The 26,843-nt window shown below is 41.5% G+C and overlaps 3 protein-coding genes across 4 annotated transcripts in view; 2 read left to right on the top strand and 1 right to left on the bottom strand.

Annotated features, from left to right (window-relative positions):
• ovol1a (ovo-like zinc finger 1a) overlaps nucleotides 1–5,889 on the bottom strand; it is a 12,073-nt gene extending 6,184 nt beyond the window's left edge. Inside the window, exon 1 of the mRNA XM_083937377.1 lies at nucleotides 5,408–5,889. Within this exon, the coding sequence (XP_083793503.1) occupies nucleotides 5,408–5,507 (100 nt within the window). The 5' untranslated portion in view covers nucleotides 5,508–5,889. The remainder of the gene's footprint in view (nucleotides 1–5,407) is intronic.
• The window catches only part of LOC310964115 (ankyrin repeat domain-containing protein 46), a 223,827-nt gene that overhangs the window by 88,018 nt on the left and 108,966 nt on the right, over nucleotides 1–26,843 (top strand). The window lies entirely within an intron of this gene.
• On the top strand, nucleotides 16,418–25,587 carry cmasa (cytidine monophosphate N-acetylneuraminic acid synthetase a). The gene is made up of 8 exons (XM_083937182.1): nucleotides 16,418–16,786; nucleotides 18,122–18,264; nucleotides 18,380–18,535; nucleotides 21,487–21,620; nucleotides 21,754–21,848; nucleotides 21,943–22,114; nucleotides 22,200–22,365; nucleotides 23,563–25,587. The coding sequence occupies exons 1-8, from the start codon at nucleotides 16,572–16,574 to the stop codon at nucleotides 23,775–23,777; spliced, it is 1,296 nt and encodes a 431-aa protein (XP_083793308.1). The 5' UTR covers nucleotides 16,418–16,571; the 3' UTR covers nucleotides 23,778–25,587.

The raw sequence follows: 26,843 nt of genomic DNA, 5'->3' as shown, positions 1-26,843 counted from the left end.
AATAAAACAGTTATGTTGTTTCTCCATCATCTCTGACTGTGCACTCCGCATTTATAATAAAAAAAAACTGTTAGCTCCGTGCTACCATTTATGAAAACAACTGTGTCTGTGATATGATTTATGTTTTAGAGTAGGTGGTGGGAGCGCACTACAGCATATTTGATATAATCTATTTAAATGTTTATATATTTATATGAATTTTTTTCACTTTTTTTGGTTTTTCAGTTTAGGCTGTGGAAGTGCACATTTATATACTTTGATGTAATTTATTTTTGTTTTTAAATTATTTATTTCAGTGCATATATATATTTATAAATGATGTATCTTTTTAATTGGAATTTTTCTGCATAAATGTAATTTTCAGTTTATTTAATGAATATGTTGAATACACAACATTTGTATCTAATTTAATTTTTAATTGTAATATTATTTATTTGAAGCATATATATGTTTAAATTAGTTATTATTTTATTTTAACATTTATTTAAGTTTAGGTTTAATTAAATGGTATATTTTCAATTCGATCAAAATTATTTTAAATATTTATATCATATATTTAAATGCATATATATTAATAAATTATGTATAATTTTATTTGGATTTTTTCTGCATAGATGTCATTTTCAGTTTATTTTTGAATGTTAAATACACAACATTTATATCTAATTAATTTTTATTGTAGATAATATATTTTCATTCATTTATATATTTTTTTATATTATTTATTTAAAGCACGTGTATAGTTATAAATTATTTATTATTTTATTTTAACATTTATTTAAATATATTTAAAAATTATTTATTGTATTTTTTACATGTATTTTATTTTCAGTTAATTATATGGAACATGTCAAAAACAGAAAATACTGTATTTAGTCTATTTTTTATATTATTTATTTAAATGTACATTTATTTATAAATGATTTATTATTTAGTTTGATTCTTTTTACGTATTTTATGTTCAGTTAATTATTCAGAACAGACCGTATTTGGTCAAATTTATTTGTCTAATTTTGATATTATTTACTTAAATATATATATTTATAAATAAATAAAAATGTATTATATTTTTCACATTTATTTTATGTTCAGTTAATTATCTGGAACATGTCGAATACAGAACAAACTGTATTTTGTCTAATTTATTTTTAATTTCTTATATTATTTACTTAAATATACATATATTTTAAAATAATTTATTATATATTTTACATGTATTTTATGGAACTTGGCATAACATAACTTACACAACATATCTGAATTAAAAAATATATATAAAAATTAAAAATAATAATATTTTTTTAACATTTGAGAAGCTGAAAACAGCAAATAACTACATCTAGAGCTCGTGGCACACGTTCATAATAATTCCTAAAATAATAACCAGAGCGTGTTCGTAACTTTTCATGATGTCATGGCGTCGATTTTGATTTAAGTGTGATTTTCCTGTGTGAGCGCTGGTTGTTCCTGCGGTGCCTGCTGCTGGCTGGACATTTAATCTCATCCTGTATTGTTTGCTCACCCCTCCTTCCCCCTCACCATGAATGAGCTGTGTGTGTGTGTGCTTTGGTGAAGTGTGGGTGTGTGTGTGTGTGTGTGTGTGTGTGTGTGTGTGTGTGGAGGAAGGGTAAGGGGGTTCAAAACACCCCTAATGTTTCCACATGCAGACAGAGAGTTGATGTTCTGAACGAGCTTCTTTAATATTTTCCTTCTATCCATTAAACGCCGCTCAGCCGGCAGAACGAGTCAACAATCGCTAGATAACTTTAACAAACAAAGGGTATGAGCCTGCCTGTGTGTGTGTGTGTGTGTGTGTGTGTGTGTGTGTGTGTGTGTGTGTGTTTGCTCAAGGCGTACTGTCTGCCGCGGTAGGCTGTCTTTAGGGTCCGTTACATTTCCTCCCGTCTAATAAACATTAACCTTGGAGCAGCCTCGGGGACAGAGCAGCAGAGGAACCCCTTCAGTGTGAAACGATGAACTCACACACACACACACACACACACACACACACACACACACACACACACACGATTAGAGCCCGGCGATCGATGGGCTGACTTCCTGGATCAGAGTGCCACTTTGGGAAACACCCTCACATCCTTTTTTGTTCAATCAGAAGATCAATATCACTCTCTTTTGTGACTTTACTCGCTTTAATGTTGAAAAAACATAATTTTCCTCCTCCTGTCCGTCTGAAACGCTCCGTTTTAGCGCCTGTCTCTTTAAGGGCGCCCTCCCACTGTGCCTCTGTCCCGTGCCCCGTGCTTTAGGGTCCTTGTCCCCCCCTCCAGGCCCGTTTGTACTCACACTACCTGGGCCTCGGAGAATGCTTCTTGCTGCCTATACGTCATCATGCCGTAACACGTCACACGCATTGATGACGTCATGGCGATGCGTGGCTTTGTTTACACATCTTTCCGTAGACCTCAGAGTTTTTGTGCGTCTTGTCGACTGTTTTTGAATCTTTTCATCGACCAAATCTGCAGTAAACACTCCACCTCCACATCACACCAACGTGAACCTTTCGCAAACGTGCTTTACAAAAACCCACCTCTCCCAAACGGGCCGTGGACGGCAAGCGTGCCGCTCCTAAGTACGGTACTGTTGCACTCACACTGGTCAAAGGAACTAGACTTTAGCCGCGAAACGTGTTTGGGCACGGTACGGATTGGACAGGGTGAGTGCGACCTAAGACTCCCTCCTGAAAAAGTCCAGTCTGCTCTGATTGGTCAGTGTTTCCAGGTATCTTTACCATCATTGCAGCCGGGTAACGATTGTAACGTCACTGTAGCAGCACTTTCTACCTTTAAATAGCAGGGATCGTCCGATAGGGATTTTTTAGAGTCCATCCCTCAACTTACATCATAAAAATGACACAATGGTGAAAACAAATGTTACAAGTCTCAATTTAAACAAAAGGAACATTTATTGAACTTAAAAAAGGCGTCTTCAGCAACACGGAGCTTCGGCGAACGCAGTAGCCCGCATCAGCCAATGCCGATACACCTAAAAAAAACGCAAATACCGGCCGATGTATTAGTCTACCACTAATATGTGGTATAGTTGTGACATCACAACAGTAAAGGAAGTCTTGACGGCTCGTTTAAAGACACAGTTTCTGAATACGGCTGTGTGTGTTTCTCTTCTTTCACAGTATCTATAGAAATCTGCTTTATAGTTTTAAAAAAAAGGAAATCTCAGTTTTTACAATACGGGACCTTTAAACTCTTATTTTATTTAAAAGAAACATTATTTTACGCCCGATCTCACACAAACCACCGGTGTGAGTGATAATGATACTTGTATCTAAGTTAGAGGACTGATGATGCATCAGGAACAGGCCCTGGCACATGTTGTGGGATAAAAATAAACTCACAGAGAGAGAGAGAGAGAGAGAGAGAGAGAGAGAGAGAGAGAGAGAGAGAGAGAGAGAGAGAGAGAGAGAGAGAGAGAGAGAGAGAGAGATTGAGAGAGAGAGAGAGAGAGAGAGAGAGAACCTGTGGACCTGATGGCATCTGGCGCCTCATAAAAGTATTTTCAACAAGCCTGTTTCTGACTGTAATTATCATACCTCTGTATGTGTGTGTGTGTGTGTGTGTGTGTGTGTGTGTGTCTTCACCCGCACACAATAACACAAGTCAGGCAGGTACGTCAAGTAACGGCACATACCAGGAACTTAAGCTGAGAGACAGTTGCTGGGTTTGGTGAGGAGTGTTAACTGTGCGTAATTACGCACGAACGCTCGGGGTTTCTTTTTCATATCTGTGGGAAAGGTTCTCATTCTCAATTGGATATTTGGTATTTTCTACGACTGATTCTCATTTGTGGGTGTCGCTTAGTGTTGACAAGGACTTAAAAAATGACTTAACAAACAGTTTACACGGTTAGGGGATGGGTAATGTTCTCTTTTTCTGTGCGTAAAACTCGCTTCGCGTTCGGATCAAAGATTCCAGAAACACCTGCGTGCTTCTATTAAATTAATATTATTTACTGTAATTTAACAGGATGATTAATTGTTTACCTGGACGTTTGCTGCAGTTCAGTTCATACAAACGTTCGAGTTTCAAACACCAGAGAGGATGTAAAAGTCAATGATTAAAAGTTAACGGTGATGGGGAAAATAGACAGAGAGAGAGGGGGATGGGGAGAAGGAGAGAGGGAGAGAGAGAGCGAGAGAGGTTTTGGGTGTAGTCCGTTACTTGTTATCTGATACCGACGTGGTCTTACAATAAAAACTCCGCCGATGGCAACAAAGGAGATTGTTCTCGCGGGGAGTTTGTCGGGAAAGAGGTCGACTCCCTCCTTTTCTTGTCATTTAAATGCAAAGTTGGGGGCAAACACGGCGCAACTGAAGCAGGGACGTCAAAATGTGACAGTTAGAAAAGAAACATGTCGGCTCATGCACTGTTTTCAGGTGAGGGGGAGCGAGTTAGGGAACGTTATTTTCCCCAGGAGGCGGAAGATTTAAGGATGAAAAGCCCAAAAGCGTCTCCATCAACAGTGGATTCGAAAATCACAACCCTCCTAAGTCCTAAGGTTTAATATCTCACAGTGCATTTATAATAAATACAATAAAAGGTCAACTAAGCTGCCTCCAAAGCACTTTTCAACCACTTCTATTATCCCACTCCTTCACCACAGTGACATAGATGCTATTGTGCAATAAAAAAAACATGTTTATGGACAGATTTCCACAGAAAACACAACAAAAGTTTCATGTTTCAAGTTATGTCATCACTTTGGAAGAGGCCTCGGGCTCCTGTGTGACATGTTTCAACCCTATTTTACGCGCTTTCATCGAAACCCAAAGCCTGAAGAAGACACTTCCAAGTGCTTTCCAGGGTTTCCAGGTCTCGTGTGGAGCTGAACGAGGAAGAACGCAGCAATCAGGGGTTGAAGGTCGAAGTGTGAAAAGCAACGGGCCGCTCGCTCGTTAGGCAACAGTGACAGATGTGAGAAATACGAGTGCGAACACGCCTCGCGTTCTGACAGAAAGTCTAATTACGGCAGCTCCAAATAATCTTTATCTATATTTGTGTGATTGAAAGCTTCAAATGTGGGTAAAGTTAATTTAATCACTTTGTTTGGAAGCAAATAAAACGTTCAAACGCGAGTTCAGTTAATTCAAAATTGAGCCAAAAGTGGAACGAACGCACACGGACTCCGCTGTGTGTTCGCGGCCCCGCTGTGTTTCCCGTTATTCTGCGGGCCCCGGATGGGACCGCGGCCGCCCCGTTACAATCACAACCCGACCCTCTCCCCCACCTGCCGCCCCGTGGACCCCGGTACTGCGGGAAACCCACACACCCGTGGGTTAGAAACGCGCCCAGAAACGCGCCGCTGCGTCAACTTTGGTTTAAAAACAAAAACAGAACCTGTGTGGCTCGTCACGGCCGCGTGGACTCACCTGGGATGTAAATGTCCCCTCTCTCGTGATCGGGGAGCTCGCTCCAGTTCCGCTTTCCCGGCGACACGTTCGCCTTCTTCACCAGAAAGGCCCTCGGCATGGTTCCCTGTGGCTCGGCGAGGCTGGAGGTGTGAGGAGAAGTCGCCTTCCGCGGCGTAAAAGTCAACACAAAGTTACAAAAGCAGGAACAGAAGAAAATGGAAGGTGTCGGTCCTCTCTTCTTCTTCCCCCCCCGGAGCACCTTTCTGCTCCTCTCGCAGGCTTTGTACCGCTTTAATCCTCTCTCCTTCCCTCTCTACCTGCTTCTCTTTCACTCACAAAAAGGGGGGGAACGAGAAGTGTTCGGGGCGGACAGGTGAGTCCGCTCAGGTGTGCAGCCCGGACAGGTAAAGACGGATATCACCTCCAGCGCGCTGAAATAACGGGAGTGTGTGCGCAAGAGCGAGAGAGAGGGAGAAAAAACGGCGGATTGTATCCTGATCACACACTCACACACACACACGCACGCACACACACATACACACACAGAGGTGGGTCACACAGCAGCACAGGTACTCATTTGAAAAGCAGGAAACAGGCGCCAGCGCGCATGCGCCTCAGGAATAACGGTGACAACAAGCCGGGGAGAGTCTGGGTTAGGCCTCCTGTACCTGCTGAACCGGTTTACCCCTCCCTGCAGTCTTTCCTCTCTCTCTCTCCCTCTCTCTCTCTCTCTCTCCATTCCGCTTGAAGGTGTGGGGAACGGTGCAAATGACAAGAAGGTTTGGGGAAGAGAGTGTGTGTGGAGGAGGAGGTGGAGGAGGTGAAAGGCTCAAGAGACACACACACATTCCCCCTGGAGCCTCATGCACCCAACAGTCAAAAGGCAAATAAAACCCTTGCGTTATTATTATTATTATTAATGTTTTAACACCATCCAGTGAATGAAAAGCTCCAGAGCAGAACATGCACATGTGTCTCAGTGATGGGGCTGCAGAGGCGCGCCTGTTGCATGACGCCACATTCTTATTGGTTCTTTTTCTTTCTTTTCTTTTTAAGTGTTTTCTGGCACCAGACAATGAGATGCGACATGATTCTCATCATTTTCTCATTGACTTCCATACAATCAGACTTCTTTTTGCAGCCAGTGGCGTCGCCCCCTGCTGGACAGTAGACGCACGTGGTTCTTTATGAGACAGTTTGGACAGAGTTGGTGGATCTCCTCCGTTACTTCAGGCTGGTGATGCTCAACCATTTTATCATTTTATCATTTTAAGTATTCAGCCTCTTCTGAGTCCCTCCCTCGTATGATCCAGGTTGTGTGAGTGCAGTTAACACAGCCACTCACTTAAAGTGTAATTCCGGCGCAAAATCATCCCAGGGTCTTTTTCCGCACTTGCCTTCATCAAATAATACCGTACAGATATATTTCTACGAATACATAGACAAACACAATTAAAGTCACGTCAAAATTGATGGTATTATGATGTAATTATGTTCTAAACAACTCAAATTGTTTTGTTGTATCAGAAGGATAAGACATTAGATTTCTATTCTATAACTGTTGGTTGAAAGAAATTGGATGAAATTGGATGAAAGTGGATTAAAACGTTAAACATTCAAATTCAAGCACTTTTTAAGGATTTCAAGCACCTGAACGAACCCAGAACACATCAAACAAGCCATGGAGACAGTTTTTTTGTGTGTAACAACTATTAACTGAAAAAACCAGGAGGTCGCTAACAGCCGGACGTGGCTAACAGTGATTAGCTCGGGGCAGTACGGGGAAGGTATTCAAAGGTCTTTTTTAACCACTAATGCTGCTGAAAATAACAGCAAACCTCTGCAGCAGCATGAGAAGAGTCCCTACGTGGCACTTTAAGCGACTGCATGACCAAATGTCGTGGATCTGTAGGGGAATATTATCGCCAACCGCACGTGAACACAGAGTTTGTGATGGAGTGAGTCTCACTGATCCACTCCCACAGTGACAGGATCCTGCAGGAGCCAGGTCCAAAGAAAAACGGGAGTGTGGTCTTTACCTCAGTCCATAGGTGACTCGGTGGCCGGTCCCAGTCCGTGAATAGAGCGTGGACTGGTGGAGAGGTGCCGGTTCATCTCGTGGGCACTGTAGAGGTGCTGTTGAGCAAGGCACAGAACCCCCAACTGCTCGGGGCGCTGGTCACTGGCAGCCCCCTCGCTTTGACAACTCTCCATTAGTTGCATGTATAGGTCCTGTTTGTGCATGTGTGTATTTCGGGCCTGTGTGTGTGTGTGTGTGTGTGTGTGTGTGTGTGTGTGTGTATGTAACCTGAATAATAACAGAGTGAAAAAATTGAATTTCCCCGTTGCAGGATTAATAAAGTAATAATTCTTCTTCTTCTTCTTCTTCTTCAAGTGTCCTGAGATAACTTTGGTTATGATTTGGCACAGTAAATAAGATTGAATTGAATTGAATTGAAAGATCCATGATTCTTGGGTTATTTCAGGGAGCCGGGTGAAAGAGGAGTTAACCTGTCATCACTGCTCTAGGCCCCAGCTGATACAGTATATCCTAATGAGCAGTTTACCTACTTCCTCATGAACCACAGTGTCTGTCAGCTGCTCTGTCAGCTCATTACTGTGGATTTACATCCGCACGTCGTCCCTCAGTGTATAGATCCTGCACGTCTCAGTGATGCTGCCGTGTTATAGTGATAATGTAATATGCATTTAGTGCAACACTAAAGACAAATACAGACCTGTGAGTATTTAAAGGACTCATTCATTTAGATCACTGTTTGTCGTCCCCCCCCCCTGCTGTGTGTGTTTACAACCTCCTGCTGCTTCTACACTGTCCTCTTGTCTTTGTAATCAAACTGACACACACACACACACACACACACACACACACACACCCTAACTGGCCTCTTGAAACACCTGAAGTCTAAACATAATGACACACAGCAGGAGACGCGAGTGCACGTGTAAAGGACAGAGGCAACACGACGGCACTACTTTCCTTCACTGTCTCTGTCACACACTTCTTTCACGTGTGCAAACGTACAATTTGACCTCCATCTCGGCCTTAGCGGGGCATTAAGTCCCTTTCTCTGTCATTAAAACCCTCCCTCCCTCTAATGTTTAACCACAAAAACACAAAACCGTCCATCCCCAGTTTCAGTTGACACTTGATACTTGATCTTCTCGTCGTTGAGATGATTCCTGATCCATTTTCTGTGTGGAGAAAAAACGCTGGCCTCCGCAGGTTTTCAGCATCAACGCAACTGTGTCATTATCTGGGTCTGCGTAGAGGAAACAAGATCATATGTACACAGCATGTATTTTCATTTAGGTCAAAGAGAAAACGTAGAGTCTGTTTGTGTGGAGGCATCATCTTCACTATGATGTGAAGTCTCTTCCTCTCCGTCACGACTCCTTATTGTTGCACGTTTCCAGCCGGGTACGAGTGAGAGGGCACTGTTTTTTAATGTCGAATAAAAACAAAACACGCCCACATTGATAAAAGGCATTGATAAGCTAAGAGGCAGCGAACCATTCCAGGTTCAAGTCAACGCTGTTACCACTCTCTGATTTTGTTTCTCTTTATGGTCATTTAATGTCCATTTTGTTGTCTTTGTGATTGTTTTGCGTCTATTTTTAGTCATTTTGCATCTTTTTGTGATTGTTTTGCATCTATTTTTAGTCATTTAGCATCTTTTTAGTTTGTTTTGCATCTATTTTTAATCATTTTGCATCTTTTTGTGGTGGTTTTGCATCTATTTTTAGTCATTTTGCCTCTTTTTGTGCTGGTTTTGCATCTATTTTTAGTCATTTTGCATCTTTTTGGTTTGTTTTGCATCTATTTTTAATCATTTTGCATCTTTTTGTGGTGGTTTTGCATCTATTTTTAATCATTTTGCATCTTTTTGGTTTGTTTTGCATCTATTTTTAGTCATTTGGCATCTTTTTGTGATAGTTTTGCATCTATTTTTAATCATTTTGCATCTTTTTGTGATTGTTTTGCATCTATTTTTAATCATTTTGCATCTTTTTGGTTTGTTTTGCATCTATTTTTAGTCATTTTGCATCTTTTTGTGGTGGTTTTGCTTCTATTTTTAATCATTTTGCATCTTTTTGTGGTGGTTTTGCATCTATTTTTAATCATTTTGCATCTTTTTGGGGTGGTTTTGCATCTATTTTTAGTCATTTTTCATCTTTTTGTGGTCATTTTCCGTTTCTATGCCCTCGTTTTGTTGCTCTGTGTGGTCATTTTACATCTATATTAATGATTTTATGTGTCTTTATAACCATTTCTGTCTCTTCGTGGTCGTTTTGCATCCCTATAGTCATTTTCTACTACTAGTAGTGATTTAGCATCTCTTTGTGATCATTTTGCCCCTGACCTTATGTCCCCCTGTGCCCAGTCGACCAATGAAGGATGGTTGAAGGAAGCCATGTCAAAGTGACAGGAGCCCAAAAGCAAAGTCAGCCTATAACAGATAAGACACTGACAGACGTCGGTGTCTGTGTCATCCTCTACAAACGTCTCCGTTTCTGCCCGTCCAGATTAAACACAACTCTGGAACAAGCTCCATTTTAGTGCCTCAGAAACGCCAGAGTTGTCTGGACAACAGGAGAAAATGTAGCAAAAAAAAAATACCTTTCATAGTAAAACACCGTGGATGTAGCTCTACTGTCAAAATGATAGATACCTTATATAACAACACTTCAAAACACCGGATCTATCCCTTTAAACTGCAGCAAATATGGATTTAGTGGCCCATTCGAAGTCTTTCAGTTTTTGTTGACTTGACTCTTTAGATGAAACGATTAGAATAGACATGGTGCAGTGTTTGTCCGCTGTGAACCTGGTGAACAGCGGCGTCTGAAGGGAGGAGTGGTGCGGGGTGAATGAATGAACGGTATGCCGCCAGGGCTGTCGGAGTAGTTCAGGCGGGTGAGCTGCCCTCCTCCTCCCTCCTCTGTCTCCTCGTTCTTTCACAGCCCCTTCACAACCGCCGGGCACTGTTACCTTCTGCTCCCAACGCCTTTAACCCTCTTTCTTGTGTCTTCAGATGAGAGTTTAATCTATGAACGAGAGCCTGAGACATCAGACTGTTACTCTTGCTCCCTGAACAGCTCTCGAGAAGCACACAGGTGGATTTAAGTCCCTTGTAAAGATGCAGAGAGAGGGAGATGACAGACGACCAGTTCGACCTGATCGACAACTTCATCCCTCCTCTGGTGTCCTTCACATAACTGTTATTTATTTCTCTGTTTGTCTATTAAAGGAACGAACAGGTGTTTTTTGGAGCTGGACTTAAAGCGATGAGACAAATTTGATTCGATTGGATTCGACTTTTTTGTCTACTAGATCATAGAGGAGAAACAAAAACACGACTTATTCAAATTTAAGAAGTTGGAATTAGAGAATTTCGACTTATATTTCTTTAAAAAAATGACTCGAATCGATTAATCGACAATCGAAACAGTTGGCGATTCACTTAATAGTTTGTTGATGGATTAATCTTTGCGGCTCTACAGTGAACCGCAAAGTAAGAGACAGAATAAGCTGTAATATGTAGAATAAATATAGTATAATAAGAAGTATACAGTAGGTATAAGCACAATAATGGCAACGAGATCAATGAGATCATATAAACAGCTGGAGGTCTGATATGAAAACAGTCCGTCCTATAAACTATAGCTCAGGTCCATGTTTACAAATGACTTCAGGCTAAACGTGGTTCCTTACTCTCCGATTTATGAGTAAGAGTATGAGTATGAGTCTTAAAAAAAAGACAGTCTTTCTCAAAGTTAGGGAGTCGTTTTTATCGTGACTGTGGCTCAGAGTCAGAGTGGGTCGTCTTCCATTCGAGAGATCGGCGGTTCAATCCCCACCTCCCCTGGTCCGCATGTGAAAGTGTCCTTGGGCAAGACACTGAACCCTGAATTGCTCCTCGTGCTGCACATGGGTGTGTGAATGTGGTGTGAATGGTTACATTAGATGGTCTGTAGATGTCCACTGTCATCAGTGTGAATGTCTGTGTGAATGGGTGAATGTGACAAACACTGTGAAAGCACCTCGAGTGGTCAGAAGATTAGAAAGGCGCTTTATAAGTATAAGTCCATTTACCATTTACCAATTAATATGGGTTGCAGGGAGGCGGGACCTTATGTATACGGCATAGACAGGCGTATAAATATAAATACGTGTGAGTATAATGCGAGTAAATGTGTAGCACGAGCGTGTGCACAGTGGTAAATGAGCGTCAGAACGTCACCACAATGTGAAACAGGACACCTGAGATGGTTTAAAGCCCCTTACCCATTTATGTGTAGGATTTGTAAATGTACGACATTGGCGCCTCCTGGTGGTTGCATTTAAAACGACACGCTGTGACACACCAGGGTCGAGGCTGCATTCACACCAAATGCCGAGGCGTTGCGGGGATTAGCGCAGGGTGGTGCAGCGGAGTGGGAGTGCCTCTGTTGCGATGTGTCTGATCGGCGGTCGGTTACATGAGCGGCCGTTGCAGCTTGATGTCTCCTAAAGTGTTTCAGCTAAAGTATGTCTCAGTGTGTACGTCCTAGATTCCTTTCCTCACCTCCTTTCCTTGCATCTTAGTCCCTCCCACCTGAGATGCACGCAGAGGCGTTGAGGAAATAGGCATATAACAAAATGAGGCCGCTTCGGAGCCTTAATTAAAATTAAATTAAACACTAGGGCTTGACGCAGTTGCCATGGTTTGTATATTCCAGCTGTGTGTCATGGTGAAAAGACTACTACACCCGTGCGTCCTCGCTTGTAGCTCTTCCGGCGAGCCTCCTCTCTCCTCGAGATGCATTCTAGGAAAAACTGACACTCTTTTAAATGCAACGTGGACATCGAGGACAAATGAGACGGGCCCGAGTACACAGCTATGCTAGCAGCTCTGTGTTTTGAGGCTAAATGCTAACATCAGCATGCTAACACGCTCAAGGTGGGGACATCCCTATGGTCCCCGGTGTGGAAAAAATAACAGACATAGGACCCTTTCTGTGAAAAGTGGGGAACGTCCGACGTTCCCCGGTCACATACAAAGCGGGGAACACAAGTACGCCCACAGTGACAATTCTAACATGCTGGTGTTTAGCAGGAAATGTTGACCATCTTTGTTTAGCATGTTAGCACGCTAACATTAGCACCAAAGACAAATTGCAGCTGAGGTATGGAAGCCCATAAGGTGGTATCTTCATTCAATCATTCATTCATTCACCTCTTTTTCCTGTCGGGGTCGCGGGGGGCTGGAGCCGATCCCAGCTGACATCTGGCGTGAGGCGGGGTCCACCCTGGACAGGACGCCAGTCTATCACAGGACACATAGAGACGAACAGAGACAGACGACCATTCACACCTACGGGTGATTTAGAGTCATCAATGAACCGAACACCTGCACGTCTTTGGACTGTGGGAGGAAACCGGAGAACCCGGAGAAAACCCACGCAGACACGGGGAGAACATGCACACTCCACACAGAAGGGCCCCAGCCGGGATTCGAACCAGGAACCCTCTCGCTGTGTGAGGCGAGAAATATGTTTGGGAAGATTTAAGATCATTTTTAAATAAATGGCAATTGATGACTCTACAAAATCGCCCGTAGGTGTGAATGGTTGTCTGTCTCTGTTCGTCTCTATGTGTCCTGTGATAGACTGGCGTCCTGTCCAGGGTGGACCCCGCCTCACACCCGATGTCAGCTGGGATCGGCTCCAGCCCCCCTGCGACCCCGACCCCGGGATACGCGGTTGAAGATGAATGAATGAATAAATAAACGGCTACTGAAATGCGATTGGACTCTATAGGTGTTAGACTGTCACAACACTGTGTGCGGACACTTTCACTGCTCTTCCAATGCACCCCCCCCCCCCCCCCCTCCCTGTGTATCTCTGTCAATGCCATGCTGTAAGGTCAGCCTGCGTACTTTATTTCATTAGGCTTTTGTTTTCTCAGCGAACCGGTCCGGTAGCATTCCTTCAGGTGTTTGTGTGGGTAGATATTTACTCAAAGAAAAGCTTATGTGATAGTACAGCATGTGTCCTCATTTATTCACACTGTCCCGGCTTCTACGTGACGTTCGTCGTGATGCATTTAAGGGGTCAAACGATAAAGAGTGATGGACGTACGAGCTGGATTCTGCTGGGAGAACAAACGGAAGCGAGAGGCTGCGAAGGAAGCATGAACAATTAGACTGAGTGACAGAAACCGTGAGTGGAGCAAACACGAGGCGAACGGTGGGAAAGAAGAGCGCGGCGTACGAAAGCGTTTGAACCGGCAGAGCATGTCAGTCAGATACTGCGGTCCAAATGTCAGCTGTCAAACCCGGTTATGCGACAATTATCAGACGCCTCTGGAGCTGTGGAACAGGCCTCAGGTGTGTCCTTTAAGGCTGCTTCAGGTGATTTCTGGACGATACTGACTCATTATCTACGTTTAAGTCAAATAAATGCTGTTTCCATGACAACAGTAGCATACAAAATCACAGACTGTACGTAAATAAAGATGGATGAAGCCAAAACATTTTTTTGGATCGTCCCCAAATGGACGTAGCGTCTCCGTCGAGGTCCGTTCTCTCAACTTGATCCAATCAGTCGCCTACGGGAGTTGCCATCTTGTCAGACTTTGACTCCGCCTCATTTCCTCTGACCAAAAAAGGGCATGTATGTGACGTTGGGGGGAGGGGCGTACGTCCATCTGGCTGACGTTTACCTCCGAGGAGAAGTGAGGGTCAGAGGCTAGCTGTCACTGAAGAGGCCACGCCCCTAATTATTCATAAACGTTAACCTCCAATAAAATAAAACTAGCCCCGCCCCCTCAGTGTTGCCATGGAGATATGACAGACGGGGGTTCATCAGAGCCCACTGCAGCGGGGAAGGATGCTGATCGGAGGATGGAGACGGGGTGGACCATGAAACCAAAACAAGCTTAAAACGCTTAAAAGCTAAATGCAATGATAATTCTCAGCAGGTTCACTACAAGATACATATTTACTATTTATTATATGTGGAAAATATGTGAAAAATAATGAAGTAAAAACTAAAACATGTAAAAAACATTATGTAATAATATGTTCTTTATTAGTTAACATGAAAAATAGGCTCTTAATTTTTATATTATTGTGCAGTATTGTTATTATCATGTTTATATTCATTAAAAAAAACATGGATTTAAATAAAAACTATAATATATCTTAAGACTGAATTATATATTAATGATTTTTTATCATATAGTATAGAAAAATAGTCCTATCAAGTATCACAACAGTTGTAATAAATCCATATAAATGTAAAATATTAGATTTCTCATAGTCAAAAATTGGCACTTATCTGGCCGTGTACATTATTTTTTATCATCTTTATACATTTTTCGTGACTGCATTTCATTAAAAAGACACTTTAAAGATGAACAGTAAAAACAAAAAGAAGTGCCCTACACGTCAGGAGGTGGCGACGTTGATCAGTAAAATACAAGAAAGTCAAAAGTCACTTTACCTGCTGCTCCGGTTTTGAATCATTACTCATCAAATAGTTTCGATCCACAGGTTCTGCAGGAAATAATAATAATTATAATAATAATAATAATAATAATAATAATAATAAAATAATAATGATAATTTAAATAAATAAATAAATAATAATAATAATAATAAATTACAAAATACTATAAAATAATGAATAGTAATAATAATAATACAATAATATTAATAATACTGCTAATAATAAAAACAAATAATAAAAATAATAACAATAAAATAAATAAATAATAATAATTAAAAATAATAATAATAATATTAATCCGGAGTTTTTCTCACTCCCACTCCTGCACAGAAACAGAAAGACCAAAGTATTCATGAACAACTGAGTGAATGAACACATGAAAAAGCAGACGTGCCCTTTCAGTCAGGATGAACTCGCTGCTGCGCCCAAAAGCTTCTGCATCTATTTATGGAAACATCATTTAAACGTTTGGCTGCTGCTGCTGTGACTCATTGTTGTGTCGTTACATTCCTTCACACACACCTTTGTCTCCAGTTTGAACATTTGACATTTAAAAAACTGTGGGTCTATTTTAACACCTACGATCATCTTCATCAAGAAAAACGAGTCAAAATGGCAGAAAAATATTCACATTGTATTAATATTATACACTACAGTGGTAGTAATAATAATTGCATATATTGTTATAAATATATATATATATTTTTTTTTTAAATATGTATATTTATAATTAATATTAAAAACAAAATTATTTATCATAACAATTATGTTTTATATTTTTTATTTTGATATTATCATACTAATAATACTAATAGAGTATATTCACATTTAGCATAATAACATAAAAGCATCAAGGGATAATATTAGCTTCACTAATAATTATTTTAATTATTATATTATATATTAAAATAAATATATATGTATGCATATATATATTTATTATTATTATTATTATTATTAATTCTATATATATGCGTTTGCAACTTTGTATCAATGTTTCTCTCGTATCAATAATAATAATTAATTCATCTTCAACTGCTTGTCCCATAAAAATGTACTGACTTTTAGTAAAAATAATATAAAAACATAAAATAAAATTAAAAAATAATAGAATAAATTAAAAGAAATCGATCAGAATAAATTATAAATAAATCAATCAAAAATAAATAATAAATATATCAACCACAAATAATATAATACATAAATCGATCAAAATGAATAATAAATAAATGAATCAAAAATAAATAATAAATAAATAAATGATAAATAAATCAAAATTAATAATACCTAAATAAAAAATAAATATTAATAAAAAAATTAAATAAATAAATAAATAAATTAAAAAAAGGAAATAAATGAATCAAAATGAATAATACATAAATAAATCAAAATGAATAATAAATAAATAAATGGAAATAAATAATAATAAATAAACTCACCCATGAGCTCCTCCGGGGCAGCAGGGGGCGGCAGTGAGCCCCAGTGAGCCCCGCACGATGATCCGACCCCGGCAGAAGCAGCGGCGCAGGCTTCACCGCACCGCGTCCATCGCTTTGGATCAACTCCTTCTATCACAGCGACGTTTACGGACTCACAGTCGCCGCGTTACCTTCACTGTTCCCCGGACTCTTCTCGGAGAACCGCCGCCACAGTCCGAGTCCGAGCCGCCATGGCCTCCAGGAAGAGATGCCCCCCCGGTGATAACGGAGAGCTGCTGCCCGCCCGCAAGCACAGCAGAGCGGGCGACAAGCGACACGTAGCCGCCCTCATCCTGGCGAGAGGAGGAAGCAAAGGGATCCCCCTGAAGAACATCAAGATGCTGGCCGGAGTCCCGCTGCTCGGGTGGGTGCTGAGGGCCACTGTGGACTCCGAGATGTTTGACAGGTACACAACACTTATTATGTTATATTAGTTAATTATATTAGTTATTATTATGAGTGTTCACGGGAGAATTAACCCACTTATGTAGGCTTTATGTTTACATATCTGTGTCGTTATGGCGTTATTAAGGTGTCTCTATTACACAGCTACTCCACATTTGTGCCTTTATTTAAATAAGTCAAATAAATCAAAAGGCATTTTGATTTTTAACATGAAGATAGAATATAAAAACACACATTTTGGAGTTTGAGTTTTATGTATAGTGCCAAATAGGAATCGACTGATATTGATTTTTTTTAGGGTCGATACCGATATTTTTTACGCACCGCCGATTTTTCCCTGAGCCGATATTTGGAGCCGATTCTACTTTTGCTCCCTCAAGAGAGGAGCCAGTTGAGGTGGTTCAGGATCATCTGGTAAGGATGAACCCTGGGCGCCTCCCTAGGGAGGTGTTCCAGGCACGTCCAGCTGGGAGGAGGCCTCGGGGAAGACCCAGGACCAGGTGGAGAGATTAAGGGCGCACTCACACTGAGCCTCCGTCCCGTGCCCCGTGCTTTAGGGTCCTTGTCCCCCCCTCCAGGCCCGTTTGTACTCACACTACCTGGGCCTCGGAGAATGCTTCTTGCTGCCTATACGTCATCACGCCGTAACACGTCACACGCATTGATGACGTCATGGCGATGCGTGGCTTTGTTTCCAGATCTTTCCGTAGACCTCGGAGTTTTTGTGCGTCTTGTCGACTGTTTTTGAATCTTTTCATCGACCAAATCTGCAGTAAACACTCCACCTCCGCATCACACCAACGTGAACCTTTCACCGCCATTGTTTGAAATGTCCGCGCATGGTCCCTCCTTCTTTTTTCTACGTCTTAACAGGCGCATAGAAATTACGTCAGAGCCGACGTAGGCCTCGTGCTCGTACACGTGTGCACGCTCGTGCTCGTACATGTCCAAACGCGCTCTACAAAAGCCCACCTCTCTCAGACGGGCCGTGGACGGCCAGCTGGCCGCAGTTATGCGCAGAGCTGTTGCACTCACACTGGTCAAACGCACTAGGCTTGACTCGAAAAACCTGTATTTGCCCGGTGCGGAAGGACAGTGTGAGTGCGCCCTAGATCTCCACACTGGCCTGGGAACGCCTCGGGATCCCCCAGTTAGAGCTGGTCGACCTGACCCCGGATAAGAGGCTGAAGATGAGATGAGATTTGATATATGTCCATGTTATGTATTTATCCCAATAATGTTGCACGTGCAGAAAAAAACAACAGTTAGACGATAAATACGTGTTGATACAAATACGATCATAATAGCAACGATCACACACCTTCATATTTTTTAGTATTTGGGTATCGACCGACCACGACGAGATCGAGAAGGTGGCCAAAGCCTGGGGTGCCCAGGTGCACCGCAGGAGCCCTGAAGTCTCCAGAGACTCGTCTACGTCCCTGGAAACCATCCAAGAGTTTGTCAGGCTCAACCCAGGTGAGCAAACGGCACACCAGGATGTGCAAACGTCCGTGTGGCGTCACGTAAAAATCCAGGCTGTGTGTTATCAATGCAGCGCTGCAACGTCCTTTGTTGACTTTGTTCCAAACAGAGGTGGATGTGGTGTGTAACATTCAGGCCACGGCGCCGTGTCTCCACCCGTTCCACGTGAAGGAGGCCCTGGAGATGATCCTGCAGCAGGGCTACGATTCGGTCTTCTCCGTGGTCAGGAGACACCAGTTCCGCTGGCAGGAGGTCAAGAAAGGATGTGAGTTTGCGCGGGGGTGTGGTGGAGGGTTCGGGGTTCACGCAGATCCTTAAATCATCTTAGAAGGAATTGAATTCATTGTTATATGTTCAGGACGTCTTTTTCCTCCTGTAGTGTTAAGTTCCCTCATATTTAAGTGTTATTATAAACCTGTTATTGTCATATGGTGACACTCCTACTCTGGATGGGATTGACAGGACAGGACAGGAGTTTGCAGAGGCACAGAAGGAAATTGCACGTGTTATTATTACTGTGGTATCAGTGGGGAACAGTTATCCACCTGCGCACTGTGGCTGAGGGAGAAAGGGCCGTCCTCCATTCGAGAGATTGGCGGTTCGATCCCAAGTTCCCCCGGCCTGCATGTCGAAGTGTCCTTGGGCAAGACACTGATCATGTAAATGTAAATGTATGTAGATGTCCACTGCCATCTGTGTGAATGGGTGAATGTGACAAGTAGTGTGAAAGCGCCCTGACTACTCAAGGCGCTTTCACACTACTACTACTGATACCACAGTAATAATTACACCTGCCAACTCCTGTCCTGTCAATGCCATCCAGAGTAGGAATGTCACCATATGACAATAACAGGTTTATAATACGTTTTCACTTGTTTATGTCAGAAGACTAGAAAGGCGCTTTATAAGTCCATTTACTGTGGACGGGATTAAAATCACTGACCAGCACAGGTGACACTAAATGCACCCCACCTTCCTAGGTCCAAATAAGGCCGTCAAATCCCTAAAAAGGGGGAAAAATACATCATAAATATATATATTCTGGTGTATATGTTCTTTTTTTATATTCATAAAGTAAGGTGTCGCACCACATCCTGTCATTCACAACATTTATGTGACATATGTGCGAGTTTGACTTTCATGACGCGTCTTTGCGACGGCACGCCAAAACCAATCAAACAAAAATGATGGGAAATACTTTTTAATTGACTTCAAAGCAGAACAGGTGTCTATTCCTGTGTCAGTGACGTGCATCATCATCATCATCATCGAAGTCCAATTACACATCAGTCACTCTAACAACCTTAAGGCGTAACCACGGTTACTCCCAACCAGTTACACACACTAAACCTGTTACGCTGGAGCAGAGTCACTGAACCCTCGCCTCTAAACAACGTCTGTAGATGATATGGGACTATTTTAAGTCAAGTCAAGTCACGTACCTCCAGTTTCTGCTCTTTTCGTTCCTTGAGCCTCTTATCCGGGGTCGGGTCGCGGGGGCAGCAGCTCCAGCAGGGGACCCCAAACTTCCCTTTCCCGGGCCACATTAACCAGCTCTAACTGGGGGATCCTGAGGCGTTCCCAGGCCAGTGTGGAGATCTAATCTCTCCACCTGGTCCTGGGTCTTCCCCGAGGCCTCCTCCCAGCTGGACGTGCCTGGAACACCTCCCTAGGGAGGCGCCCAGGGTTCATCCTTACCAGATGATCCTGAACCACCTCAACTGGCTCCTTTCAACACAAAGGATCAGCGGCTCTACTCCGAGTTCCTCACGGATGCTGAACTTCTCCCCCTCTCTCTAAGGGAGACTCCAGACCCCCTCCTGAGGAAACACATTTCACACGCTTAATACAACAAATAACGTTATAAAAAGTTTATTAATTTCTCAGTATTTCAATGAAAAAACACTTTTAAATGATTAAAAACTCAAAAAAAATAAGATTTCTTTCTTAATTAGCTTAATCAGTGGCGCCATTTGTTGACTTTAGCTAACATCCGCCCTCGTAGACACCGTTAAACATTGTTAATTAAACTGAAAACACAAAATTAACACAGACATTCAGAGTCCATTCGAGTCGTCTCGTCTCAAGTCAAGTCTTTAACTTCCAGGTCGGGGTCGAGCCTCGAGTCCTCTTGAACTTGGAGACTTCAGGAGACTTAAACTCATGCTTGAAATCAACGTATAAATGACTACGGTCCTTCCTCACCCATCTACGGGTGTAACCATATGATACCTAAGTCACGTCGCAGTCGTCCCAGGACACGTTGAACGCAAGGTCGAACCCTGCGTGACCACGCTATCACATGTGGCTGTGCGTCGTGTTCTGGGACACTCTGTCTGTACGTGTGTTTAGTCTTCACTCCTAACGTCCTTGAAGGAGGAGTCTCACTGTTCAGAGACACAGGGACACAACAGAGTTAGATTCTCTGGCCTAGTCATGACCGCAAGAACCAGGTCGAGGGTACAAGGGGGGTACGAGGGGGGCTGGAGTCTCCCTTAGAGAGAGGGGGAGAAGTTCAGCATCCGTGAGGAACTCGGAGTAGAGCCGCTGCTCCTTTGCGTTGAAAGGAGCCAGTTGAGGTGGTTCAGGATCATCTGGTAAGGATGAACCCTGGGCGCCTCCCTCGGGAGGTGTTCCAGGCACGTCCAGCTGGGAGGAGGCCTCGGGGAAGACCCAGGACCAGGTGGAGAGATTAGATCTCCACACTGGCCTGGGAACACCTCAGGATCCCCCAGTTAGAGCTGGTTAATGTGGCCCGGGAAAGGGAAGTTTGGGGTCCCCTGCTAAAGCTGCTGCCCCCACGACCCGACCCCGGATAAGAGGCTGAAGATGAGATGAGATGAATCGTCTTCACACAGTTGGCTTTGTTGGATCAGGGGGGGGTTCTTGCTCGGTTGGAATGAAGACCTGCAGCCACAGCGCCCCCCTTTACTGGATCACTTTGAGACCCCTGCGTTAAAGTATAGTAAAGTATTTTCCGGGTATTCGACTTTCTCCTTTCGGATTTTAGCGACACGTCAACTTCTTACAGAACTTCATCTGAATTTGATAGACTGGCGTCCTGTCCAGGGTGGACCCCGCCTCACGCCCGATGTCCAGCACCCCCGCCACCCCGACAGGGACAAGTGGTTAAAGATGAACGAATATTGTCCGATCAATAAATGGGACAACCTCAGCAGAGCAGACTTTTTAACCCTCTCCCTGCCTCCGTTCTAGCCGGCGAGCTGACCAAGCCGTTCAACCTGGACCCGGCCAACCGTCCGCGGCGCCAGGACTGGGACGGCGAGCTGTGTGAGAACGGCTCCTTTTACTTCACCAGCCGAGCGCTCATCAACGAGGGAGTCGTGCAGGTAACGGCGACGCTCTGGATGAGCCGCATTTGTACCTCACCGCATACGCATCACGTCACATCACCCCCGTTGCGTTGGTAGTTTCTCGTTTGCGTGCTTTCACATTTCCCCGTCCCGTCTTCCCTCGCCCCAGGGCGGTAAGGTGGCGTACTACGAGATGCTGCCGGAGTACAGCGTGGACATCGACGTGGACATCGACTGGCCCGTGGCCGAACAGAGGGTTCTCAGGTGAGCTGAGATAAGAACGTCTGCCCCGCCCGACCCGTGACCACCGCGCACACCGGGCGCAGAGCACGTGATCGACATTTCCACTTTTCCACAGGTTCGGTTACTTCGGTCGCGTCACGCCGGAGGTGGTTCGCCTGATGTTCTGCAACGTTTCCGGGTGTTTGACGGAAGGACGCATCTTCCTGTCGGCGTCCGGAGAGGAGATGGTGTCCCTGAACACCAGAGACACCGTGGGCCTCCGCATGCTGCAGAAAGAGGAAGTGGAGGTGGGTGACGCCGCAGAGAGGAGCGTCGGTGAGTCGGGCAGTGTCCCGCGGCCTCACGTTAACACTCTCCTCTCGCCTCCACCAGGTGGTGCTGTTGACCTCAGACGTGGACCCCGTGGCCCAGTCGCTGGCCGACATACTGGCCAAGAGGACGGGCTGCCAGGTCCTGAAGGTGGGGGAGGAGCCCCTGGATGATCTGAAGCCCATGGTGGAGAAGAGGAAGCTGGACTGGAAGGACGTGGCGTACATGGGTGAGGACGCTGCAGCTTTAACTGTTCACAGCCAACGTTCATCTGCTGCTTCATCCACTGAAGAGGAACGGAAATAAAAGGTTTAATTAGAAATAAGCAATTATTTTAATAACAATAAAGAGATGAAATACAAAGAAAGGAGAAAAAATAAAGAGGTAAAGGAATAGAAATAAATAAACAAAGATAAATAGATGTAAATATAATAAAGAGATTAGGAAATGGAAAGAAATAAATTAAAATAAAGAGACGAAAAATATAAATAAAAATCGATAAAAAATCGACAAATAAAAATATATAGATGAAAAATAAATTAAATAAAAAGATGAAAAAATAGAAATTAAGAAGAATTTTTAAAAAAGCGCCAAATAAAAATATTATAAATAACGATGAAGAGACGAAGAAAGACATGAATAAATTAAAATAAAGATATAAAAATAAAGGGATGAAAAAAAATAAGACAATAAAAATATAAATTAAGAAAAAATAAAGAGAAACAATAGAAAAATAAACCTCGCAGTGGAAAAAATAAATATATATATAAATAAATATATACATATATATAAAAAATTGAATTAATACAAATACATCGATGAAAAATAAATAAAATAAAAAGATGAAAAATAGAAATAAAAATAAAGAAAAAATCGATAAATAAAAATAAAAAGACGAAGAAAGACATGAATAAATTAAAATAAAGATTTAAAAATAAAGGGATGAAAAAATAGGGAAAAAAAGAGTTTAAAAGGCGTTAAAATGAGTGGATATTAAAAATAAACCTCACAGTGAAATAAATATAAATATATATAAATAAATATATAAAGTAGCAGTAAAGCATGAAAGAGAACAATAACATACTTTTTTCTAAGGAAGGTAGAATTCTTAAGTTAATGTGAAACAGCAGAAACGGCCTTTAATTATAATTATTATAATTAATAAAGCGTATACGTAGATGTGCACCTCCAACGATGATTCATCAACACATTAAACGTCTTTTATTTCATTTGTACACGAACAAAAGCCAGAAAATCAAGGGATCGATCTTTAACGAGAGCACGAACACGTAAACGTCTGCAGCTTCTGCTAAAGCTGGTTTTTATAGATATATATTTATATTTTACCGTTTTAGGGTTTAATCTGGCGCCCCTCAGCGTCTAGTTCCCCGCCTCACCTCCTCTTCCCCGTGTTCTCTCCCCTCAGGCAACGACAAACAGGACGTCAACTGTCTGAACCTGGCGGGTTTGAGCGCGGTGCCCCGGAACGCCCCGGTGGTCGCCATCAACGCCGCGAAGTACACGTGCCACAGCGTCGGGGGGATGGGCGCCATGAGGGAGTTCGCCGAACACATCCTGCTGCAGAAACAGAAGGCCAAGTCGCAGATGGAGCAGGACCGCATCGACCGCTGCAACTTCTAAAGTCCGAACCGGCGCGGTTTACGCACGAATGATGGAAGAAGAAATTCATTTTAGAGTTTTTAGAGGTCAAATAATTCCCGTTTAACCGCAATCACGTTGGAAGAAGTGGACGACTTCTCTGTTGGCTGCTAAGAGAGATGTTTATGCACGCGCTCGGTGATTTCACGACAGGTTTCAGTCGGACCTTGAATGTTACGAGAAGTTTTCCGCGGTTTATTGAAGTTGAACGTAAACGGCGGCTCGATCCCGCGACCAAAACCCGAACTACGAGACGGTAAACGGCCACTTTTGTCTTTTCAAACAAGGACACGAACACGCGACAACAAACGCGGGGAACAGTTACCAGCGTAAAACGAGATTTGTTACAATTTATTTTGAAAAGATTTACCTGTAACGTAAGTTCTTAAAGGTACAGTCCCTTTTTTTAGTGCCCTCCCAAAATCTTATTGTTCTTTTATAGATGTTTTTAAAGTACGGAGGACCACGAGACGCACGCCTTTAATAATAAAGCAGCATTTTAATTCATTAATTAGTTCAAAAATGAATCTATTAAGAAACAAAGTGATTCAGTATTTGATATTTTAGCGGTAAACATTTCAAATTCAAAGCTTTTTTTCGTACAAATACTTCAAATTATGAATGAAAACCTTTATTTCCGTGTCTCTCGCGGTCCTCCGTAGTGTTGTTACGTGTTTTATACAGAAGGTGAAGCGTTTTTAACCAAAGTGTAACGAGTCCAACGTCCTAAAAAGGTTTAAAAAAACACTTTTCGATCATTTTTCTGTACTTTTTACCCGTAAACATCACGTCTGATCGTCCCCGTCGTGCCGTTTTCACACACTTATGTCTTATTTTATATTTCTGAGGGGCCCTGAACGCACCAGTTTGATATTTTGGGGTCATTTTTGTTTGTTTTCACACGTAAATACCCGGTAAATGTTAATTAATTTGCGCTCTTTCGAGGTGGAATCTGCGTGACATCGATTCCACGCGACAAAGGAAGCAATTAAAATATTTTCCCACAATTTCAAACTAACGCTTTAACTTTTAATCAAATTTCCACATGAACCTGAAGGCAGCACAACGCTAATATTGAATGAAAACCTTTATTTGCGTGACTCTTGCGGTCCCCCGTAGTGTTATGTATTTTATACAGAAGGTGAAGCGTTTTAAACCAAAGTGTAACGAGTCCAACGTCCTAAAAATGTTTTAAAAAACACCTTTTTGGATCATTTTTCTGGACTTTTTACCCGTAAACATCCACTTAAATTTAAGTTTATATTTCTGAGGGGCCCTGAACGCATCAGTTTGATATTTTTAGGGGATTTTTTATTTGCTTTCACATGTAAATGTTCATTAATTTGCGCACTTTCGAGGTGGAATCTGCGTGACGACGCTAATGTTGAATGAAAACCTTTATTTCCGTGACTCTTGCGCGAAGGCAGCACGATTGATTATTAGTGTGTCGCTGCCGGACGTTCGGTTTCCTTTATTGTTTGGTTTTTCAGGTGAACAGTGAAATAATAACCCGTGTGCTTTATAAATATATGATTTATGGAAATCTGTGATCTTGTTTCAATCGTCCATTGTTGATTTTTTTAACCTTCTTCAAAGGTGCTCGTTTGATCCTTTGATCCTTTGATTGTTTGATCCTTTGATTGTTTGATCGTTTGATCGTTTGATTGTTTGTTTGTGTGTTTTTGGCTCATTTGAGCCTCGTTTGTTTCACTGTTTTTATTTAATAATTGTGTCGTTTCAACTGATTTTGTCGTGTGAATCATTTGTTAATGAAGTCGACTCCTGAAGATCATGGAGAGTCTCTGTGTCGTGTTTTTAATGTGTGGCAGAGACGCACGATTTCCTGTCTGACGTCGTTTTAACAGCATGAAGCGTGAACACAGAGATTAATACAGAGAAAGAAAGGAATTTAAATAAAGGTGTCAAATTAAAGTGGTTAAAATAAAGAGAGAAATAAATTAAAATGAAGATCAAAAATAAAAATAGTGACAGAAAGTAGAAATATAAATAAATAAAAACAAAGATTAAACAATATAAATTCAAATAAAGATGTAAAAATAAAAGGATGCAAAAAAGAAAGAGAAGTTACTAAATTAAAGATGAAAAAAAATGACGAAAAAGTAGAAATAAAAGATGAGCAATGAGAAAGAAATAAAAAAATAAGATAAAGAAATTAAACAATATAAATAAATTACGATACAGATGTAAAAATTAAAGGATGAAAAAAAAGAAATGACTAAATTAAAGATTAAACAATAGAAGAGTAGAGAGGTATAAGTAGAATAGAGGTAAAAACAAAGGGATGGAAAAATAGAAAAATAAATAAAAAGAAAAATAAATTGATAAAAAGTAGAAAAAATAAAATAAAGAAATTAAACAATAGAAATTAATGAAATTAAAAAATAAAAGGATGAAAAAATAGAAAGAGAAAAAACTAAAATAAAGATTTCAAAATAAAGGGGTTGAAAAATAGAAAAAGAAATAAGTAAAAGATGAAAAATAAAAATAAATCAATGAATAAATAGAAATAAAGAAATTTATCAGAAATTTGCCGCTAATTAAAATTAAAGAAGTTAACTAGTGAAGATCATTAAAGTATTTTTTATATGCAAAATAATAAATATTTTATTACGTGGCAGAGACGGTTTTGTCTGACATCATAATTTAGTTTAATTTAATTTCTTAAAACCATGAAGTGTTTTATAGTAACTTTCGAACAGTGAATGAAAACAGACGTGACAGAAAATGTGATTGTTTTAATAAATGATCAGACAATTATTCAAAATACAAAAATTCAAATGTTCAATAAACTATTCACAATCAGACAAAAATAGAAAGTTTCAGGATTCAACAATTTATATTTATATCTTTTAAAAATATGTCCAAGATGTTTTGTCTTGTTTTGTGTTTTTTTACAAAGCTACTGACGAAGTACGGAAGCCCTGAAGGGCCAAAGAGAAAAAATAAATTAGCAAATCAATTTCAAATCAATCATTTTTATCTGAATTGTTTCCTTTAGGACTTAAGAACAGGTGGAAACCTTGTGCC

Source organism: Echiichthys vipera (genome assembly GCF_963691815.1).
Source record: "Echiichthys vipera genome assembly, chromosome: 22".
In the NCBI taxonomy this organism is placed as follows: Eukaryota; Metazoa; Chordata; class Actinopteri; order Perciformes; family Trachinidae; genus Echiichthys; species Echiichthys vipera.
Note: the sequence above shows the minus strand (reverse complement) of the source record. Positions and strands in the feature narration are given on the sequence as shown.

Bases quoted from the DNA above. Each gene is read 5' to 3' on its own strand.
- cmasa (XM_083937182.1), top strand. From the start codon at position 16,572: ATGGCCTCCAGGAAGAGATGCCCCCCCGGTGATAACGGAGAGCTGCTG. The intron at 21,621-21,753 runs GTAACGGCGACG...CCCTCGCCCCAG, and splicing joins TCAACGAGGGAGTCGTGCAG to GGCGGTAAGGTGGCGTACTA. The intron at 22,366-23,562 runs GTGAGGACGCTG...CTCTCCCCTCAG, and splicing joins GAAGGACGTGGCGTACATGG to GCAACGACAAACAGGACGTC.